General features: G+C 42.1%; 1 protein-coding gene across 4 annotated transcripts in view; it reads left to right on the top strand.

The window, feature by feature from the left end:
• The window catches only part of usp6nl (USP6 N-terminal like), a 266,108-nt gene that overhangs the window by 113,005 nt on the left and 141,073 nt on the right, over positions 1-12,030 (top strand). For all 4 annotated transcript variants that reach the window (XM_070897165.1, XM_070897162.1, XM_070897163.1 and 1 more), the window contains exon 3: positions 8,910-8,983. In XM_070897165.1, coding sequence (XP_070753266.1) covers positions 8,910-8,983 — 74 coding nt within the window. The remainder of the gene's footprint in view (positions 1-8,909; positions 8,984-12,030) is intronic.

The following is a 12,030-nucleotide window of genomic DNA, read 5'->3' as shown; positions in this document are numbered from 1 at the left end:
TTGAGAATGCTTACACTCGTGCTCATGGTCAGTTTCAAGCCTATTGGCATCTTCCTGTTCTGTACACTGGAATTTCTAATGGTAAAGTGACAGAAATTGACTCCCATCAGTCATGGGACATGTGTGAGAGCCACACAGAGAAAACTTGGAGAGAGATACAAACACCACGGTGAGAAAATTTGAGAGTCACTGACAAAAAGGGGAGGGAAAGACTAAAACCAACAGAAACGTGAAAAATGATTGCTAACTGATGATTTTCAAAAATGTGCATGACATTTATTCATATCTCACCTGTGACTGTGAAACTAAGCCTAGTTTCAGGATGAACATAACATTCACACAAATCTAATCTGAACTGAAACTTATGTCTACTTGAAGTGAAATTTTCAGTATTAAAACATCGACCATATAGGAAGTAGTGGCTCGGAACTAGAGAAGGACAGTCAATATTGTAGTCGTCTAAATCCATTCACAGTTCTCATTTTATATATTCCACCCACTAAGTGTTGCATGTATTTTTTTAAAAATTAAATCAGTATGTGCATTCCGGCTCCAAGGTTGGTGTATAGGTAAATGACTGATGAATTGAAACATTGAATGGTATAAGGGATGTGTGTGTTTGGGCATCTCTGAAAGAATTGCAATGGTAATTTTTCTGCAATATATTTCATATTGATTCACCTGAAGATCTAATAGATTTCTCAATGGCTTGGTTGTAGATTTTCAAACCGAGTTGAGATTTTGCATGCCATCCACCTGGTTGACAAAAACAAATGAAATTCACGTGGCTGCCTCCACTGCTGCTAACAAAAATGAGAAATCTTGACTTTTTAAACCGATGCCCATCAAATAGTGAATGTGCAGAATATTTTTGAGCTAAGCCACAGACATTTTAGTGCCTCTTAATATTCTTTGGTTGTAGAAATGTAACTTTGCTTGAAGCTTCCATTCTCTCTCAATAATGAAATTTGTTAGTCTCTTGGAAATTGAATGTGAGAGACAGAACTTGGCATCTTTTGTGACTGGCCAGTTTTGTGAATAATTTTTATTTCCCTTACCCACTGCAGCTGTATAAATTATTTTTATATAAACAGTACTTTGTTTTAGATTTATAATTCCAAACAATAGAAGGGACAGGTATTGGGTGTCTCTCTAAACATGATCATAAACCTTAAATTAATCGTTCAGATTCTATCTAAAATGTTTTTCAAAAATCATAAACTGGAATAATGTTTACCCAGTTAAGACATGTCTTGACTTGTCACTGAAAAAAATGTTTTGAAATTAAAAAATAAACATATGCATGGGTTTCTGATCAATACTCTGTTATATCACAAGTGAGCTCGTGCTGTGTCTCACTTGCAGTAATTAAAGCTGAATAAAGCTATTGAATTTTGTCATCTAGTTCTTTGTCTAATAATTGCCCAACAACCAACCTGATAGCAAAAGAGGGAAAAGATAAACCTCCTTCGATTTGGGTTAGCAATATCCCTCTGTTGTATCCTGGGAAATTGAAGGCATTGTACAATCAGACTGCAAGATCTGGCTTCAGACAACAGAATTGTAGCTCAGGGCAAAGGCATCATGGCCAGTTTCAGGCTTTTGAGAGAGGCTGTGACCTTCAGGTAAACAATGAAACTATTCAAAAGGCACAAGATAATTTAATAATGTTATTGTGAAATGTAAATTTTTTGAAATGTTTCTATGATGTTACATAATTTTGTGTTATTATTTGGCTGAAGTCCCATTCATCCATCACCCCGTGCTTGCTGACCAACATTGGCTCCTGGTCTGGCAGCGTCTCAATATTAAAATTCTCATCTTTGTTTCAATTCCTTGCACGGCCTTGCCTCTCTCTCTCTCACTTCTTCCAGTCCGACAAGCCTTTGAGATCGCTGTGCTCCTCCAATTCTGGCATCTTGCTCATCCCCGATTTTAATCACACCGCCATTGGCAGCCGTGTTTTACGTGCCTATACCCTAAGCTCTGGAATTCTCTCCTTTAACCTCTCTGCCTCTACATCTCACTCCTCCTTTCAGTCGCTCCTTGAAACCTACCTCTTTGATGAAGCTTTTGCTCATCTGTCCTGATATCTCCCTCTTTAGCTCGGTGTTAAATTTTGATTGATAACTCTCTTGTGGAGCGCCTTGAGACGTTAAATGTGCTATGTAAGCACCAGTTGTTGGTTGAGAGGAAAAATGACAGTATAAATTCTCAGTAGTTTGAGTAAGTTGGGTTGCCTTCTCTTTTCTAAGAAATTTGCAATTAAAACCAGCTGGAATAAATTTGCATTGGGCTTGAATAAATTAGCTGCAAGAATTTGAAATGCATTTGCATACAAGTACAAGTGTTAGAGGAATAATGACACAGGAAGTGTGACAAAATCAAGTGCTACATGTACTCTTTTTAATAATAGTTGATTTCTTATGTTGATGCTCACCGTGAGTGAGAGAATATATAGTTTCATAAAAACAGGAATTTTGTACTGGAGTGGCTGTGGTGGTGTGGTCGTACTGGGATGAAGGCCCGGGATCTGGCAATAGTTTGAGTGATTCTGGGGTTAAGGAAACAGATGGAGTGTCCTCTATTTAAAATTTCATCTGAAGGACAGCACCCCCATTAATGCAGCACGGCAAGCGAGCCTCAAATGGGCAGAGGAAACGTTTCAAGGACACCCTCAAAACCTCCTTGATAAAGTGCGACAACCCCACCGGCACCTGTGAATCCCTGGTCCAAGACTGCCCTAAGTGGAGGAATAGCATCCGGGAGGGCGTTGAGCACCTCGAGTCTCATCACCTACAGCATGCAGAAACCAAGCACAGACAGCGGAAGGAGCATACGGCAAACCAGACACCCCACCCACCCTTTCCTTCAACGACTGTCTGCCCCACCTCTGACGGAAACTAATTTCCGTATTGGACTGTATAGTCACCTGAGAACTCAGAGTGGAAACATAGAAACAAAGAAAAGAGGTGCCAGGAGTAGGCTATTTGGCCCCTCGAGCCTGCACTACCATTCAACAAGATCATGGCTGATCATCACCTCAGTACCCTTTTCCTGCTTTCTCTCCATACCCCTTGATCCCTTTAGCCGTGAGGGCCATATCTAACTCCCTCTTGAATATATCCAATGAACTGGCATCAACAACTCTCTGTGGTAGAGAATTCCACAGGTTCACCACTCTGTGTGAAGAAGTTTCTCCTCATCTCGGACCGAAATGGCTTACCCCTTATTGGTTCTGGACTAAATTCTAGCCCATCTCAGAAGCTTGCCTCATGCTCCTTGCCTTTCCTACCTTGTGGCTAATTGCTTGCGTGGCATAGTATGAAAAGTATTGCTAAAATCTAAATATATCCACATTCAAATAAGTTCCATTGTTAACCAGACCTTTTAGTTCCTTTTTTAAAAGAAAAAGCTCGAGTGAACTTGTAAGATGTATACTACATCTATCCAGGTATTTCAGGATGCCTTCTATCCATAGTAAATGTTCGTTCACTGGTCTACAACTTCCCACAAGAACTTTGCTTGATTTTGGATTAATTAAAGCAATTGTTATGAAGAGATGGATAACACGCCCTCCCTAAGTAGCGATAACCCAAATAGAATTAATGATTGATGTAATTAAGATAGAAATCCCAAACAGGCTAAAAGGGTTCAAAGCAAATCAATTCCCACGAATAGGTGGTATTTAACCCTAAGTACTACAGAGGAGAGTTATGAGGCATTGAATATTATTAAGAAGGCAGGGGACAATCGAAGCTCAACAGGATGTAAGTTATCCTGCTGCTCATCTTCAAAAAGGGTGTAAAGCAGATATAGGCCACGATAAATCCAGTAGTCTTCAGTCCAGTGTAAAATAATGGAATCATTTATTAGGAGTAGATTTCAGGATAATCAATAGCATTCTGCATAAAATAGATTGAGCAGGAAAGTTGTGCCTGACCAACTTCCTCGACATATTTTGAGCTAATCACATCCCAAGTGCACCATGGAAACCCAAACAACCTGGTGTGCCTCGACTTCTAAAATGGAGTTAACTCCGCTCCATCTGCAAGATTATTAGTTAAGCTCAAACTCGTCAAAGGTAAATTTAAGACTGATAAGTTCTTTGTTCAAGGAATGATCAATGCATGGAATGGACCCTGAGAATAGAGTAAGGAGGCAAATAATGTGGGGTCATTTATGGAACAATTGGGTGCTGAATATGGGATATTAAAATCTTTTTAGTGGGATGAACTTGGGTGGCTGAATAACCTTCCTCGTCGAATTATCTTGTAAAATTGACCAGCAGATCTCTGAAAATGGAGATATTTTGGTTATCTGGTAGCTCTACTGGCATTGTGGTACACATGTAAATCTCAGATATAATTAATTACTGTGTTGGTTACTTTCTCTGGCAAGCTTCACCATTTCTCAAGAATGGCACTGTTGTGTAGTGGTAAAACTCCAATGTAAGAGACCTGTCTATTCTCTTATCTTGCCCCCAGCAGGTTGCTCCTGTTAAATGATTTGGAGCAGTATTGATATGCGCTACGAAAATTAACCTGGCGCAGATGATCGTTCCTTCACTTGACTTGAGCAGCACGTTAATCCAAAGGATAATATTGCAACAGATTTTATCATGTATTTAAAAAAAATTTAGGCATGGGTATTTACAAATGTCACGTAGAGAATATTGTTTGTTGAAACCAGGGCTGACATAATTTGCCTGATGAAGTGTTTCCTTTGTTCAGCCAGTGAATACCCATGTGCTGCCATGCCAATCGATGATGCCATTTCTCAAAACTAGCCTACAGGATTAATTGACATTCATGCTTGTTAAGTAAACTAGCACAAAATATAAAAAATGATAGCAAGAGTTTCTGTAGGTATATAAAAAGGAAAAGAGTGGCTAAAGTAAATGTTGATCACTTCGAGGACTAGACCGGGGAATTAGTAATGGGGAACATGGAGATGGCACAAACTCTGTGAACAAATATTTTGTATCAGTCTTTACGGTAGAGGACACTCATCATCGTAGGCAGTCCCTCGGAATCGAGGAAGACTTGCTTCCACTCCTGAAGTGAGTTCTTTGGTGGCTGAACAGTCCAATACAAGAGCCACAGACTCTGTCACAGGTGGGACAGATAGTCGTTGAGGGAAGGGGTGGGTGAGACTGGTTTTCCGCACGCTCTTTCTGCAGCCTGCGCAAGATTTCTGCATGCTCTCGGCATTGAGACTTGAGGTGTTCAGCGCCCTCTCGGATGCACTTCTTCCACTTAATGTGGTCTTGGGCCAGGGACTCCCAGGTGTCGGTGGGGATGTCGCACTTTGTCAGGGAGGCTTTGAGGGTGTCCTTGTAACATTTCCTCTGCCCACCTTTGGCTCGTTTGCCGTGAAGGAGCTTTGCATAAAGCACTTGCTTTGGGAGTCTTGCGTCTGGCATGCGAACTATGTGGCCTACCCAGCAGGGCTGATCGAGTGTGGTCAATGCTTCAATGCTGGGGATGTTAGCCTGGATGAGGAAGCTGATGTTGGTGCGCCTGTCCTCCAGGTGATTTGTAGGATCCTGCGGAGACATCTTTGGTGATATATCTCCAGCGACTTGAGGTGTCTTCTGTACATGGTCCATGTCTCTGAGCCATACAGGAGGGCAGATATTACTACAGCGCTGTAGACCATGAGGTTGGTGGTAGATTTGAGAGCCTGGTCTTCGAACACTCTTCCTCAGGCGGCCGAAGGCTGCACTGGAGGCGGTGTTGAATCTCCTCATCAATGTCTGCTTTTGTTAAAAGGCTCCCGAGGTATGGGAAATGGTCCACGTTGTCAAGGGCCGCGCCATGGATCTTGATGACTGGGGGGCAGTGCTGTGCGGCAAGGACAGGCTGGTGGTTGTCAAAAGTTTGTCAACATCCTTCGCCTGCTCCACAACGACATGCAGGCTGTGATCCTTACCAATGGATCCATTACAGACCCAATCCACGTCCGGACTGGGGTCAAACAGGACGGTGTCATCACTCCAACCCTCTTCTCAATCTTCCTCGCTGCCATGCTCCACTTCACAGTCAACAAGCTCCCCGCTGGAGTAGAACTAAACTACAGAACCAGTGGGAAGCTGTTTAACCTTCGCCGCTTCCAGGCCAGGTCCAAGATCATCCCAACCTCTGTCACTGAGCTACTGTACGTGGACGACGGCTACTTCTGCGCACATTCTGAGGCTGAACTCCAGAATATAGTCGGCGTATTTACTGAGGCATACGAAAGCATGGGTCTTACGCTAAACATCCGTAAGACAAAGGTCCTCCACCAGAGGACACTAACAATATTCTAACAGTGGATAGTCAAGGGGCTATAGGGGGTGAGCAACTTAACACAATCACAATCACTAAGGAGGCGGTACTCAGTAAGATAATGGGTCTAAAGGCAGATAAATCCCCTGGACCTGATGGCTTGCATCCGAGGATCTTGAGAAGTAGCGGCAGGGATTGTGGATGCATTGGTTGTAATTTACCAAAATTCCATGGATTCTGGGGCCGTCCCAGTAGATTGGAAAACTGCAAATGTAACACTCCTATTTAAAAAAGGAGGCAGACAAAAAGCAGGAAACTATAGACCAGTTAGCCCAACATCTGTGGTTGGGAAAATATTGGAGTCCATTATTAAAGAAGCAGTAGGAGGACATTTGGAAAAGCAAAATTCGGTCAGGCAGAGTCGGCATGGATTTATGAAGGGGAAGTCATGTTTGACAAATTTGCTGGAGTTCTTTGAGGATGTAACGGACAGGGTGAATAAAGGGGAATCAGTGCATGTGGTGTATTTGGACTTCTAGAAGGCATTTGACAAGGTGCCACATAAAAGGTTACTGCAAAAGATAAAAGTTCACGGGGTTGGGAGTAATATATTACCCTGGAGAGAGGATTGGCTAACTAACAGAGTCGGGATAAGTAGTTCATTTTCTGGTTGGCAACCAGTAACTAGTGGGGTGCCACAGGGATCAGTGCTGGGACCCCAACTATTTACAATCTATATTAACGACTTGGAAGAAGGGACTGAGTGTAACGTAGCCAAGTTTGCTGACGACACAAAAATGGGACGAAAAGCAATGTGTGAGGAGGACACAAAAAATCTGCAAAAGGACATAGACAAGCTAAATGAGTGGGCAAAAATTTGGCAGATTGAGTATAATGTTGGAAAGTGTGAGATCATGCACTTTGGCAGAAAAAAAATCAAAGAGCAAGTTATTATTTAAATGGAGAAAGATTACTAAGTGCCGCAGTACAGCGGGCGGGGGGTACTTGTGCACGAAACACAAAAGGATAGTATGCAGGTACAGCAAGTGATCAGGAAGGCCAATGGTATCTTGGCCTTTATTGCAAAGGGGACGAGTATAAAAGCAGGGAAGTATTGCTACAGCTATATCAGGTATTGATGAGGCCACACCTGGAATACTGCGTGCAGTTTTGGTTTCCATATTTCCGAAAGGATATACTTGCTTTGGAGGCAGTTCAGAGAAGGTTCACTAGGTTGATTCCGGAGATGAGGTGGTTGACTTATGAGGAAAGGTTGAGCAAGTTGGGCCTCTACTCATTGGAATTCAGAAGAATGAAGGGTGATTTTATTGAAATGTCTAAGATTATGAGGGGGCTTGACAAGGTGGGCGCAGAGAAGATGTTTCCACTGATGGGGGAGACTAGAACTAGAGGGCATGATTGTAGAATCAGGGGCTGCCCATTTAAAACAGAGATGAGAAGGAATTTCTTCTGAGGGTTGTAAATCTGTGGAATTCACTGCCTCAGAGAGCTGTGGAAGCTCAAACATTGAATAAATTTAAGACAGAAATCGACAGTTTCTTAAACGATAAGGCGATAAGGGGTTGTGGAGAGCTGGCCGGGAGATGGCGCTGAGTCCATGATCAGATCAACCATGATCTTATTGAATGTCGGAGCAGGCTCAAGGGGCCGTATGGCCTACTCCTGTTCCACTTTCTTATGTTATGCTTTGTGTTTTAACTGTTTGCGTTAATATGAATCTACAATATGATGTGATATAGAGCATTTGATCTATATTAATAGTAAATTAAATACACATGCCATAAAAAATGAATTCACGTGCTGCGCGTTGGAATGATTGAAATCAGCTTTGTGCCTTGAGTGAAGTAACAACCAGACATATATGACTTGACAAAAACTTTCTAATTGTAACACCCATGTGTTGAGGAAAATTTATTTCTCTATCATTGTAAGCAAACTGCAGAATGTATGGTAAATGATTTGCTGTTTCAGCAAATGGTTTCTTTCAAATTGTTTAATTTTGAAAGGATATAGGTTAACTGGTTGTTACTGAAGTATTAAATCCCCTGATTAGTCAATAAAATATTTTCATGAATAGTCTCAATCAGTTAGAAATGAGCAATGCTTGCTATATTTTGGTGTTTTGGCGTGTTATTTGAATAGACCTTTGCTTAGTCTTGAGCAAATGTGAGTGGACCTGTTTTGATATGGCATGTAAACAAAACAGCTTTTATATTGGTTTCATGCATGTTGGTTTAGCCCCCTCTCATGCAGCCTACGGTAATCCCAAAGTTAATGTGTTGCACTCTGAGGCCAAGAAGGTGCAGTTTAAAAAAAAAAGTTAGTCCACCTGGTGGGTGGCATTAAGGAATCCAGGAAGTTTATTTTGGAGTTGCCTTCAGTTACACGCCACCAACCTGTCAGAAGCTGGTGGTACAAGCATAGCATAAAATCAGTATTGGAGAGCTTTGGTTGCAGTATTGGTATGCAACAGATGTGACTCAGCCTGCTACACCCAGTTTCATTATGTCATGCTATGCGAGAGGAAGCAGCTATTTCAAAATCATTTTATTTAATAGTTTCATTGTACACAAGGAAGACTCGTAATGCTGACCCATTTCTTTTCTGGCTTGCCTGCAGATCCAGATGCAGAACAGGATGCGGCAGCGAAACTTGCCCAGGAACGAGCTGAGATAGTATCGAAGTATGACAAGGTGAAGTATTTTCAACCTGTACTGTATGAGAGATGATTTTCGCTCATTGCTTTTTAAGCATTGTTAATTGTCTTGGAGTCAATGACTGTTTCAGACGTCCTGTTGAATTAGATTGCAAAGGAATGCAGACCGGAGGAATAAATACTTCCTTTAAACTATGCCAATCCAACACAAATCGATGGTCATTTCCTCTGAGTTAAGCCTTGCTTTTATGCATTTTTCCATTGTAAGTTGTTCGAACAATTTAATTAATCAATGATGTTACAATAGCAACAAGAATTTGCATTTATATAATGCCTTTAACGTAGTAAAACGTTCCAAGGCACTTCACAGGAGAGTTATAAAACAAAATTTGACACCGAGCCACATGAAATATTACGACAGATCACCAAAAGCTTGGTCAAAGAGATAGGTTTTAAGGAGCGAATAAAGGAAGAAAGAGAGGTGGAGAGACGGAGATGTTTCGGGCCTTGGCAGCTGAATGAACGTCCTGGACCGATTATAATCGGGGATGCTCAAGAGGCCAGAATTGGAGGAGAACCAATATTTCTGAGGGTTGTAGGACTGGAGGAGATTAGAGATAGGGAGAGGCGAGGCCATGGAGGGATTTGAAAACAAGGATAAGAATTTTAAAGTCAATGCTTTGCTTAACTGGAAGCCGATGCAGGTCAGCGCGCACAGGGGTGATGGGTGAACGGGACTTGGTGCGAGTTGGTACACGGGCAGAGTTTTGAATGACCAAATTAACTTAGCGTAGAACATGGGAGGCCAGTCAGAAGTGCATTGGAATAGTTAAGTCGAGAGATAACAAGGGCATGGATGAGAGTTTCAGCAGCAGATGAGCTGAAGCAGGGGCGATGTTGGAGGTTGAAATAGGTGATCTTAGTGATGTTGTGGTTATGTGGTCAGAAGCTCACCTCGGGGTCAAATAACTACACCAAGTTTGCGTGCAGTCTGGGTCTGCCTCAGACAGTTAGAGAGAGAGAGATTTAATTATTGCATTTAATCATTCGAAAGCATGGACTGTTAATAAAGAATATGGTACACCTTACCCAGCATCTTGCATGTATTTCCATCTTTATTCACTGTTTAATATATTCCTGACCAGATTATCCCAGAGAATTACCATCTTTTTAGAGACCGTAATGTGTCATAAATAAAACGTGCAAGTGTGCATGTAGTATTCTATTTCTCATGTTCTTCTGTACATGTAAAATACAAGGAGCAACTACCAAGAGAAGCTGAGTACTTCAGCAGTCTAACATACTGTATTTGGGTGCCTTTAATATTAGTGGTGAACAGATTGGATAAAGGAAACAGTCCTATTGGGCAAGTACATAATGGGTATTTCATTACATTAGTAAGCATTATTATTTAAACTTCTATTTCCATTCATAAAGCATCCTTTAACAATTGTACAATTTAATTTATTGATCATTAAAGGAGTGAATATAAAACAAAGTTATTGGAACTTTGTGATAACTATTTGGCAATAGTTAAGCCAGTTATATTTGTTACAAAATCAAAAAAAAACTGGGTAATGTTTTCAGCTACATTCGAATTTCATAAAAATGCACCCAAAAATATTATTTTGTAACCGTCGTGCATTTGTAATTTTACATGGTCTACTTTAGATGTTGGGGGGCAAGTAAATTATGACTGGATATCAATGATTGTACTTGCACAGTTTATAATTCCCTAGCAAGCCACTTTATTGTACCAAACCGCTACTAAGTGTAACAAGAATTAAACGATACAGACCACTTGGCTTTGACCCAGGCACCAGATTCTGACATGACAAAGGCATGCCCAGTCGACCCGGCAAAGTCCTCCTCACTAACATCTGGGGATGTGCCAAAGTTGGGAGAGCTGTCCCACAAACTAGTCCAGCAACAGCCTGCCGTAGTCATACTCTCAGAATTGTACCTGTCAATCAACATCCCACACTCCACCATCACCGTCCCTGGGTATGTCCTGTCCCAATATTGAATCTGGACCCTATGAAGTCTCATGGATCAGATTAAACATGGGCAAGGAAACTCTGCTGATTATTACCTACCGCCCTCCCTCAGCTGATGAATCAGTACTCCTTCATGTTGAACACCACTTGGAAGAAGCATTGAGAGTAGCAAGGGCACAGAATTTACTTTGGGTGGGGAACTTCAATGCCCATCACCAAGAATGGCTCAGTAGTACTGGCGTTGACCGAACTTGCTGAGTCCTGAAGGACAGCTGCCAGAATGGGCTTGTGGCAGGTGGGGTGAGACACAATAACGAGGGAAAAACCTACTTGACCTCGTCCTAACCAATCTACCTGTCACAGATGCGTCTGTCCATAACAGTATTGGTAGAAGTGACCACCGCATAACCCTTCTAGAGACAGTCACGTCTTCATACTGAGGACACACTCCATCGTGTTGTGTGGCACTGCCACCGTGCTAAATTGAATAGATCAAGAACAGATCTAGTAGCTCAACTGGGCATCCACGAGGCAGTATGGACCAGCAGCAGAATAGTGGACCAGCAGCAGAATAGTAATCCATCACAATCTGGCATATCCCTCACTCTCCCATTACCAAGGCAGCGACCAACTCTAGTTCAATGAGGAGTGTAGAAGAGCATGTCAAGAGGAGCACCAGGCGTACCTGAAAATGAGGTGCCAACCTGGTGAAGCTAGAACACAGGACTACATGCATGCTCATCAGTGGAAGCAGCATGCTCTCGACAGCTAAGTGATCCCACAACCAACGGATCAGATCAAAGCTCTGCTGTCCTGCCACATCCAGTTGTGCATGGTGGTGGACAATTAAACACTCAATGGGAGGAGGAGGCTCCATAAGCATCCCCATCCTCAACGATTGCGGAGCCCAGCACGTGTGCAAAAGACAAGGTTGAAGTGTTCTCGACCATCTTCAGCTAGATGATCCATCTTTGCGTCCACCTGAGGTTCCCACTATCACAGACATCTGTCTTCAGCCAATTTGATTCACTCCAGATGATATGAAGAAACGGCTGAATGCACTGGATACAGCAAAGGCAAAGATGCC

This window comes from Pristiophorus japonicus, chromosome 13 (genome assembly GCF_044704955.1).
Source record: "Pristiophorus japonicus isolate sPriJap1 chromosome 13, sPriJap1.hap1, whole genome shotgun sequence".
NCBI lineage: Eukaryota > Metazoa > Chordata > Chondrichthyes > Pristiophoridae > Pristiophorus > Pristiophorus japonicus.
Note: the sequence above shows the minus strand (reverse complement) of the source record. Positions and strands in the feature narration are given on the sequence as shown.